This window comes from Schistocerca nitens, chromosome 1 (assembly GCF_023898315.1).
Source record: "Schistocerca nitens isolate TAMUIC-IGC-003100 chromosome 1, iqSchNite1.1, whole genome shotgun sequence".
In the NCBI taxonomy this organism is placed as follows: Eukaryota; Metazoa; Arthropoda; class Insecta; order Orthoptera; family Acrididae; genus Schistocerca; species Schistocerca nitens.
In genome coordinates, this window is record NC_064614.1 from 160,502,867 (window position 1) to 160,527,196 (window position 24,330).

General features: G+C 40.9%; 1 protein-coding gene across 2 annotated transcripts in view; it reads left to right on the forward strand.

Moving 5' to 3' along the window:
* LOC126244136 (ADP-ribosylation factor-like protein 13B) overlaps positions 1-12,592 on the forward strand; it is a 225,396-nt gene extending 212,804 nt beyond the window's left edge. For both annotated transcript variants that reach the window (XM_049948212.1, XM_049948213.1), the window contains one exon: positions 10,637-12,592. In XM_049948212.1, the coding sequence (XP_049804169.1) occupies positions 10,637-10,719 (83 nt within the window). In that variant the 3' untranslated portion in view covers positions 10,720-12,592. The remainder of the gene's footprint in view (positions 1-10,636) is intronic.
* The last annotated feature ends 11,738 nt before the right edge of the window (positions 12,593-24,330 follow it).

A 24,330-nucleotide genomic window follows, 5' to 3' on the forward strand; every position in this document is an offset into this window, starting at 1 on the left:
ATGACACCGGGAGCTTCAAAGTGTGGATTCGCACCTCATCACCGACGAATGTCCGTGCTTGCCAACCTCAAGAGAGGATCTGACTGTGCTGCATTTTGTAGAGCAGCTTCAGGCACAGGTGGAGGCGAGCGGCAGATGAGATGAGGCACAGCATGTATGAACAGCAGCCTTGTCGTTCCATCATCTTTCGGGCGTGCACTCGGGACAGCAGACAATTCTTCTTGCGATATTTCGGCTAGAAACATCCCAGCCATCTTCAAGGCGAGTCGGAGACTGAGTTCATAGCATTTGCGCGTGCTTATTTATACGGAGAGTCACATGATAGAATCACATAGCAGCCTTGTCGTCTGCTTCAGACTGCGTAGTACCACCTTCAAGAGGAGTGCCAGCTCTGATTGCAGGAGCATCAGGCAGAGCAGAAGAAGGATGGGGACTGGGTGATGGACAAGACCAGGAGCTGGTGCTGGAGCTAGTGAAGGCATTGGAGCCAGAGGAGGCACTGGAACCAAGTCTGAGGTTGGATCAGCCCTGACACATTTTCAAGCTATACAAGCTACCTTTGACAACCATCCCTCATGACTTTCTTTCACTACAGACAGCTATACCAGTGATGAAACATCCCATGTGACACTGTCTGACAACTGGCTGTGACCTCCAGAAACATACTAGGAATAGTGAACAAACACTAGGTAATCCATGTCCAAAAGTACAAAAAAGGTACTTGCAGCTTGAAGGTGCCGATCACATGAAACAGTATCAAACGTGAGCAATAAAGCAGTGCCTCCTATGAGACAAGAGTGTAGCAGGTAACACACTGTCACCACTGTCAGGCCCCTGTGAGGGATGCACGCTTTAGTGAATGATGATTCCCAGATTCATCTTAAGAATACTTTGTTTGTGCCACAAGTTCACAATAAATTTGGTTCAACTAACTACTGAAAGCAGTACTTGTTCACATAAAAGTAACAGAAATAAAGTCTACTGGCGTAATACCAATTCTATCGAGCAGCCTCATCCCGTGTGGCTCTAGGAGATAAGGGTGTAGTGCCATGTGGTATCCCGTTAAGCTGCGCAGAGATGGACCAGTGTAGTTTTCTCGATAGCAGCACTGCTGGTTTCCTGATGCAAGCGTCTCGGAAGTGAGACTGGTGGCGCCTGTAACAATCAGTGTATCAGCAGACTGTTTGTAAAAGGTGTCATGTCAACGACACGCAGTGCCTGTGGGGGCAAGGGTAGGGCAAACCCGCAGGGTGAAGATGTGCTGGGTACATAACACAGTCGACCCACAACTGATGTACAACAGAGATGCCTTGCTCTTCATTTTGCTGGTATACCATCGTATTACACTTTTATATTCTGTGAAATGAACAGCTTTATATTTTTCTACATTAATTGTTGACTGTTTGTACAGGACACCTGGTTCCACTGTGACAGTTCTAGAGTCATTCAAAGGAAGTTTACAGCAAATACCACATAAATACCCAGATCATGTAGTACTAGTTGGAGGTGACTTTAAGCTGCTGAGTATAGACGGGGGTGTCTATGATCCATTGTGGAAGGTTCGGACAGACAGTCATGCGAAACACTTTTGAACATGTTTTCTGAAAACTGATGTCATTATAGCAACTATGATTACAACAGTTAATAAATGAGTCAAGAAGGCTATGAGAGTGTTTCTGTAGATAGAGCAGATAAGCAATTATTAACATCTTACTTAGACAGTGAATTGGCATACTTAGTTCCAGTAAGATGGATGTAGAGGAATTATGGGTAAAGTTTACAGAGACTGTAAATCATGGCCTGGAGAGGTATGTCCATGTGCAAAGCATACAACAACTACCAAGAAAATTCTGGTTGTATGTAAGGCTTCCACTCAGTTCTTTGTTGACCAGTCTGGTGTGGCAGTTGAAGATAGGAAAGCGAAAGCCAAAGTTTTAAATTTCACATTCAAGAAATTGTTCACATTGGACAATCGTACAAACATACAATTATTCGATGATTGGACAGACTCCTCTATGGATGATATAGTAATGAGCATATCTGGCATAGGGAAACAACTGAAAAATTTGAAAGCAAATAAATCGCCAGGTCTGGAAGGAATCCCAGTTCGATTTCACAAAGATTACTCTATGGCATTGGCCCATTACACAGCTTGCATTTATTGTGAATATCTCATGCAGCACGAAGTCTCAAGCAAATGGAAAAAAGTGCAGGTGACTCCAGTATATAAGAAGATAAAAGAATAGACATGCAGAATTACAGAACAATATCCCTAACTTCTGTTTGCTGCAGAATCCTTGAACATATTCTCAGTTCAAATGTGATAAACTTTCTTAAAACTGAGAAGCTTATGTCCACAAATCAACATGGTTTTAGAAAGTATCACCTGTGCAAAACTCAGCTTGCCCTTTTCTAACATGATATACTGAGAACTATGGATAAGGGGCCTTCCCCAGGAACCATGGACCTTGCCATTGATGGGGAGGCTTGCGTGCCTCAGCAATACAGATGGCCATACCGTAGGTGCAACCACAACGGAGGGGTATATGTTGAGAGGCCAGACAAACGTGTGGTTCCTGAAGAGGGGCAGCAGCCTTTTCAGTAGTTGCAGGGGCAACAGTCTGGATGATTGACTGACCAGGCCTTGCAACATTAACCAAAACGGCCTTGCTGTGCTGGTACTGCGAACGGCTGAAAGCAAGGGGAAACTACAGCCGTAATTTTTCCCGAGGGCATGCAGCTTTACTGTATGGATAAATGATGATGGCGTCCTCTTGGGTAAAATATTCCGGAGGTAAAATAGTCCCCCATTCAGATCTCTGGGCGGGGACTACTCAAGAGGACGTCATTATCACAAAAAAGAAAACTGGCGTTCTACGGATCGGAGCGTGGAATGTCAGATCCCTTAACCGGGCAGGTAGATTAGAAAATTTAAAAAGGGAAATGGATACGTTAAAGTTAGATATAGTGGGAATTAGTGAAGTTCGGTGGCAGGAGGAACAAGACTTTTGGTCGGGTGAATACAGGGTTATAAACACAAAATCAAATAGGGGTAATGCAGGAGTAGGTTTAATAATGAATAAAAATATAGGAGTGTGGGTAAGCTACTACAAACAGCATAGTGAATGCATTATTTTGGCCAAGATAGACACGAAGCCCATGCCTACTACAGTAGTACAAGTTTATATGCCAACTAGCTCAGCAGATGATGAAGAAATTGAAGAAGTGTATGATGAGATAAAAGAAATTATTCAGGTAGTTAAGGGACACGAAAATTTAATAGTCATGGGTGACTGGAATTTGAGGGTAGGAAAAGGGAGAGAAGGAAACATAGTAGGTGAATATGGATTGGGGGAAAGAAATGAAAGAGGAAGCCGCCTGGTAGAGTTTTGCACAGAGCATAACTTAATCATAGCTAACACTTGGTTCAAGAATCATAAAAGAAGGTTGTATACATGGAAGAATCCTGGAGATACTAGAAGGTATCAGATAGATTATATAATGGTAAGACAGAGATTTAGGAACCAGGTTTTAAATTGTAAGACATTTCCAGGGGCAGATGTGGACTCTGACCACAATCTATTGGTTATGAACTGTAGATTAAAACTGAAGAAACTGCAAAAAAGTGGGAATTTAAGAAGATGGGACCTGGATAAACTGAAAGAACCAGAGGTTGTACAGAGTTTCAGGGAGAGCATAAGGGAACAATTGACTGGAACTGGGGAAAGAAATACAGTAGAAGAAGAATGGGTAGCATTGAGGGATGAAATAGTGAAGGCAGCAGACGATCAAGTAGGTAAAAAGACGAGGGCTAGTAGAACTCCTTGGGTAACAGAAGAAATATTGAACTTAATTGACGAAAGGAGAAAATATAAAAATGCAGTAAATGAAGCAGGCAAAAAGGAATACAGACGTCTCAAAAATGAGATCGACAGGAAGTGCAAAATGGCTAAGCAGGGATGGCTAGAGGACAAATGTAAGAATGTAGAAGCTTATCTCACTAGGGGTAAGATAGATACTGCCTACAGGAAAATTAAAGAGACCTTTGGAGAAAAGAGAGCCACTTGTATGAATATCAAGAGCTCAGATGGAAACCCAGTTCTAAGCAAAGAAGGGAAAGCAGAAAGGTGGAAGGAGTATATAGAGGGTCTATACAAGGGCGATGTACTTGAGGACAATATTATGGAAATGGAAGAGGATGTAGATGAAGATGAAATGGGAGACACGATACTGCGTGAAGAGTTTGACAGAGCACTGAAAGACCTGAGTCGAAACAAGGCCCCGGGAGTAGACAACATTCCATTAGAACTACTGATGGCCTTGGGAGAGCCAGTCCTGACAAAACTCTACCATCTGGTGAGCAAGATGTATGAGACAGGCGAAATACCCTCAGACTTCAAGGAGAATATAATAATTCCAATCCCAAAGAAAGCAGGTGTTGGCAGATGTGAAAATTACCGAACTATCAGTTTAATAAGTCACAGCTGCAAAATACTAACGCGAATTCTTTACAGATGAATGGAAAAACTGGTAGAAGCCGACCTCGGGTATGATCAGTTTGGATTCCATAGAAATATTGGAACACGTGAGGCAATACTGACCTTATGACTTACCTTAGAAGAAAGATTAAGGAAAGGCAAACCTACGTTTCTAGCATTTGTAGACTTAGAGAAAGCTTTTGACAATGCTGACTGGAATACTCTCTTTCAAATTCTGAAGGTGGCAGGGGTAAAATACAGGGAGTGAAAGGCTATTTACAATTTGTACAGAAACCAGATGGCAGTTATAAGAGTGGAGGGGCATGAAAGGGAAGCAGTGGTTGGGAAGGGAGTGAGACAGGGTTGTAGCCTCTCCCCGATGTTATTAAATCTGTATATTGAGCAAGCAATAAAGGAAACAAAAGAATAATTCGGAGTAGGTATTAAAATCCATGGAGAAGAAATAAAAATGTTGAGGTTCGCCGATGACATTGTAATTCTATCAGAGACAGCAAAGGACTTGGAAGAGCAGTTGAACAGAATGGACAGTGTCTTGAAAGGAGGATATAAGATGAACATCAACAAAAGCAAAACGAGGATAATGGAATGTAGTCGAATTAAGTCGGGTGATGCTGAGGGAATTAGATTAGTAAAGGAGTTTTGCTATTTGGGGAGCAAAATAACTGATGATGGTCGAAGTAGAGAAGATATAAAATGTAGACTGGCAATGGCAAGGAAAGCGTTTGTGAAGAAGAGAAATTTGTTAACATCAAGTATAGATTTAAGTGTCAGGAAGTCATTTCTGAAAGTATGTGTATGGAGTGTAGCCATGTATGGAAGTGAAACATGGACGATAAATAGTTTGGACAAGAAGAGAATAGAAGCTTTCGAAATGTGGTGCTACAGAAGAATGCTGAAGATTAGATGGGTAGATCACATAACTAATGATGAAGTATTGAATAGAATTGGGGAGAAGAGGAGTATGTGGCACAACTTGACAAAAAGAAGGGACCGGTTGGTAGGACATGTTCTGAGGCATCAAGGTATCACAAATTTAGCATTGGAGGGCAGCGTGGAGGGTAAAAATCGTAGAGGGAGACCAAGAGATGAAGGAAGGATGTGGGTTGCAGTAAGTACTGGGAGATGAAGAAGCTTGCACAGGATAGGGTAGCATGGAGAGCTGCATCAAACCAGTCTCAGGACTGAAGACCACAACAACAACAACAATGGATAAGGGCAACAAGCAGATTGCATATTTCTAGATTTCCGGAAATTTGACAGTGTCCCATTGCAGGCTGTTAATGAAGGTACAAGTATATGGAATATGTTCACAGATACGTGAGTGGCTCAAATACTTTTTAAGTAATAGAACCCAGTATGTTGTCCTCGTTGGCGAGTGTTCATTAAAGACAAGGGTATGTCAGGAGTGCCCCAGGAAAGTGTGATAGGACCACAGTTGTTCTCTGTACACACAAAAGATTTGGCAGACAGGGTGGGCATCTATCTTCAGTTGTTTGCTGATGATGCTGTGGTGTATGGTAAGGTGTTGAAGTTGACCGACTGTAGGAAGGTACAAGATGAATTAGACAAAATTCCCAGTTGGTGTGATGAATGGCAGCTAGCCCTAAATGTGGAAAAATGTAATTTATTGCAGGTGAGTAGCAAGGTCAAACCTGTAATGTATGGATAGAGTATTACTAGTGTCCACCTTGACACAATCTAGTCATTTAAATGTCTGGGCATAATGCTGCAAAGTGATATGAGGTGGAACAGGCATGTGAGAACTGTGGTAGTGAAGACTAATGGTTGACTTCAGGTTATTGGGAGAATTTTAGGAAAAAGGGGTTCACTTGTAAAGGAGGCCACATATAGGATGCTCGTGTCACCTATTCTTGAGTACTACTTGAGTGTTTGGGATCCATGCCACGACAGATTGAAGAAAGACATCAAAGCAGTCCTGAGGTGGGCTGCTAGATTTATTACTGGTAAATTAAAACAACATGTAAGTGTTATGGAACTCAAATGGGAATCCCTGGAAGGAAGGAGACATATTTAAATGTCTGCTTGTGTCTGTATATGTGTGGATGGATATGTGTGTGTGTGCGAGTGTATACCCGTCCTTTTTTCCCCCTAAGGTAAGTCTTTCCGCTCCCGGGATTGGAATGACTCCTTACCCACTCCCTTAAAACCCACATCCTTTCGTCTTTCCCTCTCCTTCCCTCTTTCCTGATGAGGCAACAGTTTGTTGTGAAAGCTTGAATTCTGTGTGTGTGTTTGTGTTTGTTTGTGTGTCTGTCGACCTGCCAGCACTTTCATTTGGTAAGTCACATCATCTTTGTTTTTAGATATATTTTTCCTACGTGGAATGTTTCCCTCTATTATAACCAATCACAAACTTGGTTAGATACACAATAGCAACATGTTTTCTTTAGAAGGTGTTGGTATGGTACTGCATCAAAATATTTTCAAGAGTGTATCTGTAGCACTGAGGGTATCATGTGAGAAGACCAGTAGTTGACTTTCAAATGTTCAATGATGAAATGAAATTTCCTGGCAGATTAAAACTGTGCCAGACCGGGACCCAGTAGTGTAAGTTAGCTGGAGAATGTCAGTTAAGTTTGTGAGGTAAGTGATGAGGTACTTGTGGGAGTAACACTGTGCCAGGTTCGATTACTAGTCTGGCACAAAGTTTTAATCTACCAGAAAGTTTCATATCAGCATCCACTTTGCTGCAGAGTGAAAATTTGTTCTAGAATCAATGATGACAATTTCTGTGGGGAAGGTTGTTTTGTTCTAGGTGGATCATAACGTTTGAACTCAAAATTATTTCTAATATTCTGGCTCAGACAGATTATTCAGGCAGAGGTGAGTGAAACAGTATACTAATTCTGCATATCATTTCTCCTTTTTTATTTATAAATATGACCTGTGCTCATTTCCAGTCATAGGGACCATTTCTGTGCTTAAGGGATCTTCCATAAATTATAGTGAAGAGAGATGCTTAATCTGTTCCAAATTCTGTGTAGAATCTTACAGGATCTTGGGGTTTTATTGATCTTTAGCTATTCAGATGGAAAAGACTCACCGTCATTCCAGATGTGTCAGAAAGTTACTATGAAAGCAAAGAGAGCTTCATCTCAGATTTAAGTGAACTGAAAGCTTGTTAGACAAGCAGAAGCTGACTGAAGACAAAATGAGAATGAGTTGACGGCTGCAAAAAGCATTTAATTAGTTCCAAAGTCAAAATTTTACCAAACAATCTAACAATAAATTCTTAAGACTTTTGATCTTACATTAAGTTAGAGAGTGGATTGAAATCATCTGTTCAATCCTCAGTGTTGAGACAAAGTTGATAGAGGAGAATGACAAAATACTGAATTTGTTCTTCCGATATTGTTCTACTGTGGAAGGTCGTAATACAGTTCCTCCTTTTAATCGCTACACAAGTGCTGAAATGTCAGATACTGGGATAAGTAATCATGAATAGATAATCATCCAAACCTGCTCAGCAGTGGAAAAGCAAATCAACCATATGAGATACCTGTGAGGCTCTACAAAAAGGAACTTGATCCTCTTCTGCAGTACTTTATTGTCAGTCACTGGAGCAGTGAAGGGTACCTAGTGATTTTAAAAAAGCACATGTCATATATGCTTTCAAGAAAAGTCATCAAAAACTGTACATAATTATAGGTTTATTTTGCTGATGTTGATGTAGAAAATGTTTTATTTTCATGCATTGTGATGTTCGTGGAGAATGAAAATCTCCCCTATAAAAATAAACATGAATTCTGCAAATATCGATTTTGCAAAACATAGCTTGCTCTAGAATGAGATTTTCACTCTGCAGCAGCATGTGCGCTGGTATGAAACTTCCTGGCAGATTAAAACCTTGTGCTTGACCGAGACTCGAACTCGGGACCTTTGCGTTTGTGGGCAAGTGCTCTACCATCTGAGCTACCCAAGCACAACTCACGCCCCGTCCTCACAGCTTTACTTCTGCCAATACCTCATCTCCTACCTTCCAAACTTCACAGAATGTCTCCTGCGAACCTGGCAGAACTAGCACTCCTGGAAGAAAGGATATTGCAAAGACATGGCTTAACCACAGCCTGGAGGATGCTTCCAAAATGAGATTTTCACTCTGCAGTGGAGTGTGCGCTGATATGAAACTTCATGGCAGATTAAAACTGGAGAGCTTCTGTGAAGTTTGGAAGGTAGAAGACCAGGTACTGGCAGAAGTATAGCTGTGAAGACAGGGAGTGAGTCGTGCTAGGGTAGCTTAGATGGTAGAGCACTTGCCCACAAAAGGCAAAGGTCTTGAGTTCGAGTCTCGGTACGGCACACAGTTTTAATCTGCCAGGAAGTTTTATAACTTGCTCCGTTCATCCATGAGGTCCGTGGTTGGCACTGTAAAGAAAGGTACTCAGGTTGATGCCATGTTCCTTTACTTCCTGTAAAGCATTCATTATATTTTTGCACTGTTGTTTATTGAACAAAATACAGGCTTATGGATTACTGGTCCAGACTGGTGATTGGATACAGGACTTGCTTGCAGACAGAACCCAACGTATCATTTTCAATAGAACAAACTCCACAAAGATAATTTCAGGAGTACCTCAAGGAAAAGTTATGGGACTGCTTCTATTTATATATTAATGAGTGCAAAATAATGGAAGCTCAAAGAGGCATTCTGCAGATGATACTGTTGTTTATGGAATGAGACTGTATTGAAATGCAGGTAGATCTTCGGAGGATTGATGATTGATGCAGGGACTGGCATATGACCCTGAATGTAAATAAATGTAACATATTGCACATGAATAGACAAAGAGATTCACTTCAGTATGATTACACTATTACTGACAAATCACAGGAAATAATAATTACCCCAAAGTACCTATGCATAACCCTCTGGAATGACCTACAGTGGAATGACCACATAAAACAGATTATAAGGAAATCAGATGTCACATTGAGAGTCATTGGGAGAATTATTAGAAAACATAATGCATTCACGAAGGAAGTGTCTGACAAAACACTCTTTCAGTTGATTCTTGAGCACTGTTCATCAGTTTGGGACCTTTGCCAAGTTCGATCAAAAGAAGAAGAGGTCCAACTCAAAGTGGCTTGTTTCATGATGGGATCATTTACTCAGCATGAGAGCATTATGGAAATGCTCACCAAACTCTGATGGCAGATGCTACAAGAGAGATTTTATGTATCAAGGAGAGATTCATTGTTGAAATTTCGAGAGCACGTGTTCCAGGGTGAGTCGGGCAACATATTTCTTTCTCCTACATACATCTCACAAAATTATCATGATGAGAAAATTATAGTTCATGCACAGTTTTACCAACAGTCATTCTTCCCGAGCACCATTCATGAATGGACAGGATAGAGGGTTGATAATTGTAGTGGAATTACTCTTTAGCAAACACCATAAAGTGACAGGCAGAATATAGATGTAGACATAGATGTAGATGCATGCAATTGTCAGTAAAAGAAGAGTGTTTCATGCCTATGTACTGCATCATGCAGTGTCAGCTTGTTGTTTCAGTGTACCTCATTATCAACACAAGTACACTATACAGTCCGTACAGGACAAGCACACATCAAGCCAGAAGGCTGTCATTGGCAGTGTTGAACCTGTTGTAACAATCTGAAATGTGAATGGATACATTCTCTCCATCCTTTCTTGTATTTTTCTACCTGTACCACTAATTCTCTCTCATTCTAATTCAGTTCACTTCTCTCTCATATTCTGCCACCTAACTTTCATGATTTTTATCACTACAAATCCACAGCTTTGCCTTCACCATTGAGAGCTACTTGTCTAACTCGCTTATCTTCCAACACATTCTCCCGTTCCCTATCCCCCTCTGTGTTACCCTACTTCTGTCATCCCCCCCCTCCCCCCTCTCCCCGTTCGTCTCCTAGGATTATTACTCAGCAAGGGTTAGGGTTGCCAGGGATCTGTATCCAGTTGTATACAAGTGTGTGTGTGTGTATGCAGAACTAGAAGAAGTGTGAAACGTCAAACTCTACAAGTTATCATCTAATCTTTCTGTAGACCTATGCACCACCTACAGTTTGTGTGCAGGTAAGAGGTTGAAGGTTTTTAGATTTTAATCTCTACAGTGTAGATTTTTATCTTTCAGATTCTGCATGGGATCTGGATAAATCCTTGGAAGTTGTCCCAGCACCGGAAGGAACTGCTGCTCAGAAGGAAGAAAAGAGTTAGCTGAAGAAACATGAATGAAGTATATCATTCAAAAAGAAAAATATGGCCTAGCCATGAGTTGAGAGACACATGTTCATACTTATTTTTACATATATTTATAAGCAGTGACTCTAGTCATAATATTTAAGAGTATTTGGAGTGAAGTTCTTTTAAAAAAATGTTTACTCTTGTGAAAATTTTAACAAACATTTGCATCTATTTTTGTACTGCACAAAAGTTTCTGTAAGTAAGTAAGGGAAGTTTAATACTCATAATATTTTCAGAACATTGGACACTGTTATTGTAAATTTCACAGGCCTTACAGGTTACGAGGTTGAACAAAGCTCTAAATAATATTTGCTTTCATTTTATTATTATTATTATTATTATGTGAAAGTTGGATCCTGTTTCAAAAGTGGATTCACCCGTGAATTTCATTTCCTACCGTATAATGTAGTGGAAGTAAAAACTAACTTCAGATTTTACATGTACTCCAAGGGATAAGACATATAACTGCTTCTTTATGTGAAACATGTTCATAATTCTTAACTGAATGTCTTTTGTAAGATGTTTAATGCATTTTATTGTAATTTGAAAAATTTGTTACAATTTTTGGAAAACATTTGTTACCCATGTTCAGTATAGTGTTACAAAATGGTTTCTGTCCATTGAAACAGGTTATGAAAACAAGTTATTGTTTTATATTTGAAAAGCGTTGGTGGGCAAAAAACTCAACACACGAAGTAAATACTGAATCTGAAATGTATGGGACAGGTGGAAAACAAAGAAAGAAAACTTCTTTATTGCATTTTGGGGCAGGATAATAAGTTACATAGTTAACTAGTGAGAGATACCAATGGAAGGGAGACAGAATGAAAAGAGCAATGTATAATTAGACACCAAACAACAATCTGTTGCTAAAAGTTTCTTGTAACTGTAATGTAAGACACCTGTCCAGTCAATAGACTTCATTCATATTCACTACAATCTGCTGCTGTGCCTGTGTGTCCACCTATTTTGCCCATACAGAAAACTATTATCATACTAAGTGTAACCATCTATTTTCTTGTCATTTTTCCTTTTCATTTCATGTACCTGTTGTGTCATTGGCAGTTCACAGATCTCATAATGACCTTCATGCATCATGTTACCTACTCATTATTTATAACTAACCAAGTCTGCAACTGGTTACTGTGTCAGGTGATCACAACATACATTCCAAAAAAGTTAAGTCAAGGCTTCTCACATCAAACAGTTCCAAATGTTACCACCATTAAAAGTAGAGAATTCTCAAGCACATTGCATGTGTATTTGGCAAAGATATCTATACATTCCTTGTGAATAAACAGTGGAAAGAAATTATTTATTGCGCCATCTTCTCAGATTAACAACAATATGTCAAATGCAATGTAATTTTCTTTATGTATGGTGGTTTAATCCCATGGGGTTTACTGGATCGTAATCTTTTATAACTGGACCATTTTGTTGCCCCTGCCTCTTTACATTAATTGGTACATCACACTGGTTGCATAGTACCATCACCTTTCTTAAATCTAGAAATAAAACTTCTTCATCCTTGGGAGTCTTTCTTGTTAACAAGTCAGGAGATTGATTCTTTCTAACATTTTGCACTATATAAGTTATTAACTGGAGTACAGTATTGAATTTGGTCCTTCACCACTTTGTTGTTGTTATATAAGATTTCATGTGTACCATGCCAATTTTATGTTTACGTCATTTGAAACTATGCCTTTCAACAATTCATACACACACCCTCACCCTCTCCTCCTCCTCCTCCCCCCCCCCCCACACACACACACAGCTTTCCTATTTTCTCATGATCGTGTGTGTGTGTGTGTGTGTGTGTGTGTGTGTGTGTGTGTGTGTGTGTGTGGACAGATGTTAAATCACCATCTATACCAAATTCATTGTAAAATTTCTGGATGAAATCAAAAGCCACATTTTGTAGAAATATGGATAACAGGCAAATATGGTATAATAAAATTAGGGTAAAAGTAAAAAGTGTTAACAAAAAATATAACCAGACCATTAGTTGAGCATGTATCTACATAGAAAAACACAGACCAGTCTTAAAATGTTTCAGTTTCAGTACAGATTGAGCAGCAGGTGGAATCTTTTGCCATATCATTTTCTTCCAGATAAATTAAATGTGTTTCAAAAAGATGGAATTTTCATATTTTATAGTATTCTGGTTGAATTTTCTACCATAAAGTGAACAAATTCAGATTTTCCAGAAGTATTGAAACATCAAAGCTATGATGTTTGTCACTGAATGTGGATACTATTTAAGTTGTTATAAAACCAAAGATTTTTTTTGTTTTATTGTGTATTTTTTAGGTATGTAAGATTACTGCCATTGGTATTGATACCAAGTTATAAGAGTTTAAATTTTGTTAGTATTTCTGTTTTGTTGCAAGTATTTGTTTCTGGGTATGTCTACATCGCATAGCTCTCACCTTTTTATTGTAAAAAGAACAATTTCTAAAAATCTCTGTGATTCAGTAACAATTGGAATACTTGTAACAGAGAATCATGAATTATATTTTCTTCCACATTCTGTGGACAACTATACAGATTTTGAAAATAAAATCATTTGTCTTTTGTCTATGTGCAATATTTATATCAATAAACATGTTTTGCTTTTCACCATTTCCTCATATTAAAGAAACTTTATTTATTACTGATAGAACAATTACTGGTTGTCTGTCTTCTTATTTCTAATGTATTTTTTTTATTTTCAGTAATACTGTTCTCATTTTTATCCTACTTTCGGAGTAAAGGAGACCACTCACCAACAAACAAAAGTGTTGAGATGCCGACAAGCACACATCAAAAAGAAAGAAAACTTGCTAGCTTGCAGAGTAATACTTTCTTGAAATAGAGCCTGTACCCACACACACTCACACTTGCCTGTGCCCATGCATAATGTGGGCTGTATGCACAGTGCTAGGATTGCAGCTTGGCTGGTGTGTTAGAATGGGGTGGGAAGAGGGAAAGAGGTGGGAGGCAGAAAATAGCAGGTGCAGGGGCCACATATCTGGTGTAGGGGCGTCAGAGCCAGCAGGGAACAGCATGCAATAAAAATGATTTGGAGACATGAATTGGGCGGGGGTAATAGGACAGAGGAAGGGTAAACTGTTGGGTGAGGAATGTGGGTATAGTGGGTTAACGGAGATGGAGGCCAGGAGGGTTACAATAATGAAGGATGTGATAACTTCCATCTGCGTAATTCAGAAAAGTTGGTGATGTATGGAAGGATCCAGGTGGCCAGAGATGTGAAGCAGCCACTTAAATTGAGCTTGTTGTGCTCAACTGCATTCTGTGCCACTGGGCTGGCAGTGGGCATTCATTCTGGTGGACAGCTGATAGGTTGTTATACTGACAAAAAAGGCTATGCCATGATCCTCCTCCTCCTACCTCCTCCCCCCCCCCCCCTCCCTCTGTTACCACCTAACCACTCTGTGGTCAACATTCAGGAATTCCTTACCTGCAGCTTGGCATCACCATCCTTCCTCAAATCAATTCCCAAGAACTGTAACCTTTCAACAGAGCAGCCATAAATAGTTTCAAAACAGATCCTGATATAATCATACTCCCAGCAGATGAAGGCTCCACCATGCTGTGATGAGTCACAGTGACTACTTGACAGAAGGCCACCTCCCTCTCACTGCAACAACACCTTAAAATCTATAATCCCAACAATCTACACCTCCAACAAACTGCCTAAAACCTAGTCTCTCACATCAAAGATACCAAGCACTTCCTTCACCAACTCTCCACTATTCCTACCCTTTTACCTCCTGGATCCCTATTTATCACAGTTGATGTCGCCTTCCTATACATCAACATTTCTTATGCTCTTACCCTTGTCACTATTGGACACTGCATCTCCCAGTGTCCTTCAGTTGCCAGAACCACTACTTCATTTCTCATACACCTTACTACTATATCCTGATGCACAACTACTTCTCATTTGAGGAGGAGAAGATAAGTGTTTAATGACCCGTTGACAACAAGGTCATTATAGATGGAGCACAAGCTCAGATTAGGGAGGACTGGGAATGAAATCGGCCATTCCCTTTCAAAGGAACCATCCCGACATTTCAGGGGAAATCATGGAAAACCTAAATCAGGATGGCCTCCCGAATGCGAGTCCAGTGTGCTAACCACTGCACCACCCCACTCGGTTTCTCATTTGGGGTGAAGGTATCTGCGGAAGAGTCATGGGTACTCGCATAGCTCCCTCTTGTGCCAATCTTTTTATGGGTCATTTAGAGAAAACATTCCTAATCTCCCAAACCCCATAACCCCTTGTCTGGTACAGAATCATTGAAGATATTCATGATCTGGACTCAAGGGCAAGACACCCTATCCTCACAACCTCAACATCTTTTCCACTATCTGCTTCAGCTGATCCTCCACAGCCGAACATGCCACCTTCCCAGGTGTTGACTTCCACCTCTCTGATGGTTTTGACCACACCTTTGTCCATATTAAATCCACTAACCACCAACAGTGCCTGCATATAGATATCTGTCATCTGTTCCACACCAAAAAATCCGTCCTGTACAGCTTGGCCACCCTTTGACGGGATTTCTGCAGTTCCAAAAACTCCCTTACCCAGTATTCTTAAGATCTCATGAGGGCCTTCACAAACATTAACCCCAAAACCTATTCCACAAAGAGATTTCCCAAGTCATATCCTCACACGCCCCTGACCCTCTACCACCCCAAGAATCAGCTCCAAAGGAGGCCCCCCTCGTCATCCAGTATTTCTCTGGGCTGGAACAACTGAACCACATCTTTTGATTATCTATCATCATGCCCTGAAATGCGAGACATCCTATTCACAATCCTTCCCAACCCTCCCTAAATGGTGTTCCATCACCCAACCAACCTCCACAGTATCCTAGTCCATCCCTATGCCACTCCCAATCCCAACCCCTTGCCATAGTGGTCATATACCTATAGCAGACAGAGGTGCAAGATCCGCCCAATCCACCCATCCAGCACTTCCTGTTCCAGTCCTGGCACAGACTTATCTTACCCAATCAAAGGCCAGGCCACCTGTGAAAGCAGCCATGTTGTATATCAGTTCTGCTGCAGCCATTGCACAGCTTTTAATATTGGTGTGGCTACCAACGAGCTGTCCACCAGAATGAATGGCCACTGCCAAACAGTGGCCAGGAGCAAAGTACGCCACCCTGAGGCATAAAATGCAGCTGAACAAAACATGCTTGGTTTCAATGGCTGCTTCACAACCCGAGCCACCTGGATCCTTCCCTCTACCACCAGCTTTCCTGAACTGTACAGATTGGAGCTCTCCTTACAACATATTCCCTGCTGTTGAAATCCCAATCTCAACCTACAGTCCTCACACCCTCCACCCAGCAGTGTACACCCCCTTGTCCTGTCACCTCCACCCTTTTAACATTCCCTCACCCTCTTTATGTGTCACCCTCTGCCAATGTACCTGCCCATCTATGCAACTTTCCGGCTTCTCTCCGTTCTGCTCCTCTCCTCGCCCACTCTCTGATGTACAGGATGGGCGGATGGGACGGCGGTGGGCGTTTTGGAAAGAGCAGGACAAAGTTTCTTTTGTAAGGCCATTTATTGGCAAAAGCTATGCTTTAGGGAATATATTGTCAGGCCAAGGGATGTGAGGGTGAGACAGAAGGTAAAGTATGGTGAAGGTTGGTGTCTGCGAAAACTAAGTCCACAGTGCCGCAGCACCGGGAGAAGCGGAAGATGTTCACTGCTACAGGGCGCCTTCCTCCTCCCTGATTGGTCAGCACTGATAAACCCACAGGGGCAGCAATCAGCAATGATGGAACTTTCCAGAGCTTGGCTTGGTCAGCGATGCCTGGGATGGCGTTACTTCGTCAGCTCACAAGAGAGGCATGTGATCGACATGCCCTTCCTTGGTGCTGACTTCCTGTTACTAGACCATGGAACGAAAGAATTTATAGGCAGCTGACACTGCCGGCTGTGGGTTAGCCGTAACGGAAAAATGAAGTTACCTCTGGGAGCTAATATAATAAAGTAAAATTTTCCTACGGACTGGTTCATCCTTTACACTCCTCCCCCTTCCATGGGAGTGGAGAACATAAGTGAATTCGCTAAAAAAGTGAGTTATTTAGATGTAGATCATTTTAGGTTGCAAAACAACGTAAACATTACTTGGATATGAAAGGCCCTCATGGAAGATGGATATGAAAGGCCCTCATGGAAGATGGCAGGGGTCTTAACCTATGGGAGGGTGTAGAGACTCTAAAGACCTCCTAGGGGTCACAAAGGGACTTACACACGTCAACAATATTATGTGTATACAAGAATCATCATACAACATCAAAGCAAAATTACATTAATGAAACACATTAGAACAAAACACGATAGCTTGAATGAGGCAAACATGCCAAGTGTTCTTGTTGCTAGGCTGAAGTTAAAGTGTCTTTTTTGTTTAAATAAGTTGAAAATGTGAATACATCACCAGTGATGTCACATGCAAGGGTGAGTGGCACGAGGCAGGGTGTTGTGTTGTCGTCAGCGGGCAATGTGCAGGCTGCTGGCGGGAAGGGGGTGTGGCTGTGGCCAGGTCCGTTCACTGGGACTCAGCGCAGTGGGGTATAAGGGGAGGTTCACATGTTTCAAAAACATTTAAAAACGGAGTTGTCACTAAGACACTATGCCACACTAGTTTTTCCACATTAGTTGATATCACAATTACACTCTTAAAACTAAGGAAGGGCACATGCCTGATAGGTTTTCTGCTTAGTTGCTTACTTTAGTTTTTTTAAAAGTTATGGGCGATATTTGCCCTGAGGCTGAGGTTCTGGAACCATGGTGGCGTGGCCGTAACCATCTGCAGAATCGTTTTTTGTACAAAGTCCATATTAGTACAATAATAAGAATGGCAGTGGCTGGAGTTATCGTAGCACAGGGTATAATGGTGGTATGTAGTTTGGTGGCTTTTTGCCATTCATTTAAGTGTGCTAACAAGCGATCATACGAAATTTGTCCTTTTTCACGTTTTAAGAGGCCATAAATTGATGCTATGAGGTTATCAGTTCATACATTAGACAAAACTGGCATGTTAGCTGACAAGGGAATCATGAATGACCTTCCAGGTACAAAAAAAATGTAAGTAAACAGGCTCAAATACTAAGTGAGTAAGCCATAGTGACATGAAAGGTTATTAATGGCGTAATAACATTACAATAACAACTGCTTGTAACAAGGTAAGGCTAGTGTGTAATGTCATGGTAGCATTAATAAGGCGGGCGTCATCGTGGCGGCTGCAATAGAGCAGCACGCTATAGGTGACTTCAAGGCTACACTAAGACAGGGTGGCAGCCGACTACAAGGCCGAATCTCGCATTAAGGCAGAATGACGCATGGTAGATAACTTCCAAGGCCAGCGCAGATGCTATGTCAGAGCTGCACACGGCAGCTGAGGAGCGATGCCGATTGTCAAATGTGGAGCGCAAGCAGTGTGTATCTGTGCTGTGTGAGGAACACAACACAAGGCTGCGCAAAACTTCTGGATTTGATTAGAGGTTTATGTGATTCAGAATGTGCAGTGATGAATATAAATGTTACAAAAAGATGTGTAATATTACTGAAGGATAGATGAGCGGAATCAACATGGTTTATTCAACAATGACTAAGAAAACAATAATTATGGTGCTACGTCAGAGTGGCACACGTCAGAAGTGGGATTACGTGTGACATCACGCTAGATGCGTTGGTACAGTCAGTTCTGTTTAAAATTACATTATGCATTAGTATATTTGCTTTGCTGAACACCATAAAGTGAAAATGACAAAGAAAAGTGACACCAGTTTGGTGCAGATGGGGCATCTCGTTGCCTGGGACTATGAAAGTTGGTTTCCTATTTTTGGATACCAAGACCGTGTCATTGGATGTCAATGCTGTTGGTAATTAGAGGAGAAAAACAAAACTCAATGAGAATCTAGAGACTTACATAGTGGAAACAGAAAGCGTAAGGAATTGAATTAGAAACTACTAAATTGAGCGTAATTTCTGAAGGATTTCTCCTTTATGAAGGTAGAGTGCACGGCACACCATTGACACGATGGTATCGCCTGCTTAACTGTGTATACGACAATGCTCTGATTCCAAGATAGCTGCTATGTACTTCATCATAACCCGACATCATCCTCTATCCTTTGATATACCGTAGTGTCCTGAGACACGTCATACAGTTAAGTAATACTACTTCAGTATTCAGTATTCCTTCAGAAAATACAATGGAAAAACAGAGTCAAAGAAGGCTCAAGTTTTGAATGGAGATTTCCACTTACTGGCGGTTTAGCTGCAGGCTAGATGTGGTTCGCATCTGATGGTGCCTGATCAACTGTCGTCAGAGAGCAGGAACACTGTTCTCGTGAACTCTTCTTCAACATCAAAGATTAAAGTCTAACTGTGTTAGTCCACACGAACTGAATAGTTTTGTTGATAGCTGACAGATGAATGTGGTTAGGAAGGCCTAGGCCACGAAACCGAAATGTGAAGGAACGACTTTAGACAGCTAAGGGACCGCGCAATTGCCAGTCGCATCATGCCAGTTGCGTGCCCTTGTGGGTGTTGTGCTTGACTTTTCATGCATTGTACTGTGAGAGTTATTTATTCTGTTTACATCTTCTACAGTGGAAAGGCATATGGCATGTCCCTCTGGATAAACTTTCAAATACAAATGAAAATAAAACAAGGTTACATCCTAAACTATCCCTCCAAAATAGTTTCTTACCTAAAACATCATTAATAACATTAAAATGGTGGGCAGTACTCGGGAATGTTTGCTAGCTTATGTGAAACCTCATAAACTGAATAGCTTTCCTCATAATTCTTGCCACAAAGTAACATTTGGAAACATTAGATTCATGGACACATATACTAAGGTACTGGTGCTGGCAAACTCTAGCTAAAACTCTCTAAACATTTGATAATAACACATAGACAAAATAAATAATGGCAAAAATAATATATAGTCAAAATGAATAATTGAACTAATACAGAGACGTAAGTAATTGGCAACTCATCATAGTGATACAAGCGGTGGCAAAACCGCAACAAGAGCAAAAGTTCAAAATATTAGTTCCTTTATACAAAATTTCCCTATTCTCCAGTTATGTTTTGTAGCAAAATAAGTGTAAGGATTCTCTGTTATTCCTTTGTGTTCTTGTTTATATTTCCATACATATTGACACGGCTTTGGTATGTCTACTTACTGGAAAGCTGTTGTCGAGTTACGTCAGTGTTATGAGTAATGCTGTGGAAGAATGCAGTGTTTTTAATACTCTCTTCAGTGAAGTTTAATTTAAAGTAGCTTTATGTCTCCTTCATTTATCAGACCAATAGTTATTAAACATTTTGTATGATATTTCCTGTGTTGATTGGTACTCCTTGTCTCCTAATTGCAAATATTGGTGGTTATCAGTCTCCCAATCAATTGTTCAAGGGTATGGTTGTTGTTCCCTTTGTTAACTCTCTCACCTACCTACTTCCATGTGATCATTATTGGCGACTCGACGAAGCTAGTTGAATCTCAAAGATGTAAATATGAATTACCTGTTGGTACTTTTGTTTTTAATAAAATTAGAGTTATTTTCCATATATAAAGTGTGTAGGAAGGAAATTAAGTTCCTTAGTATTGGAAATGTGCATAAAGTTATTCAAAGGGTTTGTTATATAATGGTTAAGAATTCTGTGTTGAGATCCAGCGCTGCTTGGAGTGGTAAGAGGCGACGGGCGTCTCACTCGTGAGATTGTAAGTTGCGGACAGTACAGCTGTGAATGGTTTCAACTGGCTCGGCAGCAGTACTGGTGTTCACACTGGGTCCGTCCTCTTGCTGTGTGTTGAGTTTAGTTCCTCGGGATGGTCACAAAATTTCCTTCCAGAGTTAGGTTATGTGGTTCATGACAGTTATTCATGGAAGACGTTTTCAAGGAACCAGATAACTCAATCGTTAAAGTTCACGAAACTATCATGATGCATTTATTCACTTAGAACCTCTGTTCTTCTAAAATTTGGATAACTGGTAGGTTTTATGCTTCTAAATAAACTGTATTTTGCAATGGCATTCCAAACCCAACTCCTTGGCTAACGCATTTCCCACACAGTGCTCGTTTACAGAATAAATATCACAGCAAGGACCGGCTTCCTTGACGCCATATAGATCCATTTATTAACCACAAGAGTGGTAATACAACATTGCTGGAGATCGATCTGAAATTCCAACGTTTTCTAATCCTGATGGTTTAGACAATGCGTACAAGGAAAAACTTCTCTCTCACGATTTTTGTTCCTCACTGAAAACTCAAATAGATGACACAAATAGATTCCCATCTTCAGATAAAACTAGTAAAATCTGTAGGGCAATATTAAGCTGGTGAATTTATTTCTATAACTATCCCTTTAGGTTTGCTGGTCACACTGCAATGTACGAATATATGAAGGTGTAGCATGGAGCTGGATTAGCGTAACGGGGCACGGGGCGGGCACAGCAAAGTGAGGTGGCAGTGAGGGGCGAGGGGAGAGGTAGGTTAGTGGAAATGTCTCGGCGTGGGAGAAGCGTAAGCAGTCAGCTGTACGGCTGGGGCGGAGTGGTGGGGAGAGTACCCAACACTACCTGCGCTACGGCAGAAGCATGGAGCTGGGGAAGGGGAGAGGTGCAGATGCTGCCCGCATGAGAGGCTGAGGCGGCGGACTGGGGAAGGGGGAACTGCAATGGCCACTTACTCGGCAGGCAGGAGGAAGGGAAGGGAAGGGGGCCGCGTCGCCAGCTGACGGGGAGGGGCGGAACTCACCGCAGGTGAACAGCTGTAGACAACAGCAGTGGTATTTACGCGACTCCTTCCGTGGCATTTAATATGCAGTAACATGTATTATCATAAAAACTTACCTTGTTGACTCTCCATCATCGTCTTATGAAAACATTAAAATAGCACTTAAGGAAGATTCCTTTCACTTTTAGAGTAACATATGTGCTGTTTACTTGGACGTACCTATTCTTGTTATTATAGTTGTGTGATCATACTCTTGTTATTATCGTTGTGTGATCATTTAGCAAAAACATACATGTAATAGGGCATATTTCAAATGTCAGGTAGATGACAGTATGTAGTCAGAGTTCTACTGGCAGTTACAAACGCGTATTCCTATCATATTTTTAGGGTAAAGCTTTAACAGCTATGTTGTTCAGTATTCACTAAATCAACAGATGAAGTGTGAATTCATTTAACATGTTGTTCTTGTGGTCTTCAGTCCATAGACTGGTTTGATGCAGCTCTCCAAGCTACTCTATCCTGTGCAAGCTTCTTCATCTCCCAGTACCTACATATACCTACATGTACAAGATTAACTGATCCTTAGCTTAGTGTGTCCTATTGGCTAGGACAATTTTCCCCTTAATTCCATTACCAATAAGTATTTGTGTTTTCAATTCTCTAATGATATGATAACATTACTGGAAACGTTAAATGACACAAGACAAAATGATTACAAAACTTCAATCACTTCCATTAACATGTGACATCATCAATTGTATTACAAATGGTTGCCAATTCTTATGTCTACTAACAACTAACATGCACAACTTAAATAAATGTATAGTAACGATGGTGTTTTCCGTCAATTAATTCTCTTGCTGCATGCAGGACTTTTCCAACTGTTTACATGCCATCTTAGATCTAACTCCTGAATCATAAATCATAGGGGTGCTTTGATTTTAGACCATATCTATGTAGCAGTCTGGGGTGGCTCGGGTCCTTTATACAGTTTCAATCTGTCAAAATGAATGATCACTGTGCATTCTGCTAACTGAATTTCCACATTTACTGGTGAAGTAAGCCGGATGATACGGTATGGTCCTTCATAAGTAGGTGTAAACTTCTTGGTTCTTCCCTTTTTTACTACTGGATTGCTCAACATAACTAACTAGGTCTCCTACCTTGTACTCCAGGCGACCGTTCACTTTTGGGTGGAATGGTGTCACTCGCCACTTTTTAATTCACAACAACTGACAAACTTCTGTAAACAATGCAGACATGAAATTCGTGCCTTGACTTCAGGGCTTCCGTATGGTAACACCAAATGGATGACAAATGCACGAGCTACTGTTTCAGCGGACATATTCGGTATACGAACGAGAATCAAGAACCTAGAAAAATGATCTATAAGGGACAAAATATACTGATTATTTTGGGGGCTTACAGGAAAAGGACCGACAATATCTGCTGCTACTACGGCCCAGGGATAAGTGGCTTCTGGTACCTGCTGTAAAGGCACTTTCGTTCGAGGTGGCAATGACCTCTTAATGCAAGGTAAATAATTTTGAATATATTTTTGCATGTCTCTGCTTCTTGGTTCTTCCCTTTTTTACTGCTGGATTGCTCAACATAACTAGGTCTCCTACCTTGTACTCAGGCATTTTTGCTTTTTGATTACTTCTCTTTAACTGTTTGGCGGTGGCTTGGGCGTTGTTCCCTCTTACTTTTTTCCAAGTTGCTTTTAGACGCATGCTAAACCTTTCACATCTTTGGATTTAATTCCATGAAGGCATATTCATAGGGTGCCCATGTAACGGTCTGTAAGGTGAGTATCCTGTAGCTTCATGAATGTAATGTGTTGGATGTGCCTGTCCCAGTCAGAGTGTTGTTTATTAACATAGTAAGACAGCATGCGCATAACGGTGCGATGGACTCGCTCCAGGCGGCCGTTCACTTTTGGGTGGACTGGTGTCATTCGCCACTTTTTAATTCACAACAACCGACAAACTTCTGTAAACAATGCAGACATGAAATTCGTACCTTGATCTGCGAGTACAGCTTCAGGACTTTTGTATGGTAACACCAAATGGGTGACAAATGCACAAGCTACTGTTTCAGCGGACATATTCGGTATACGAACGAGAATCAAGAACCTAGAAAAATGATCCATAAGGGACAAAATATACTGATTATTTTGGGGGCTCACAGGGAAAGGACCGACAATATCTGCTGCTACTACGGCCCAGGGATAAGTGGCTTCTGGTACCTGCTGTAAAGGCACTTTTGTTCGAGGTGGCAATGACCTCTTAATGCAAGGTAAACAATTTTGAATATATTTTTGCATGTCTCTATGTCTTCCTTCCCAGAAATAACGGGCAGCTATTTGGCAATTTGTGGTGTGAAGGCCGTTATGACATGCTTGCAGGCTGTCGTGACATTGTGTGATAATCTTGGAAATTAATTCTTTAGGGATTACTACTTGTTTACCAAGTGGGGTTTTTCGATATAAAATTCCATCTTCAACAAAAAATTCAGGCAAAGCCCCATATTTCTGCCATTCAACGTCTCATTGCTGAGCTTCCCTCAATTTTTCAATAGAAACATCATTAGTGACAATCATTCTGACTTTCCGGCTTAATGCGGCGGTGTTTTGATGTAACTTGCCTGGTTTGTGTTTTACCTCATACTAAAATTCGCTAAATTTTAAAGCCCAACGAGTTGACCTGCTGCTAGGGTCTTTTAAGCTTAGCATCCACTGTAACGCAGCATGATCAGTGATGACAGTAAATTTTCTCCCATACAAATAACATCCGAAATAAG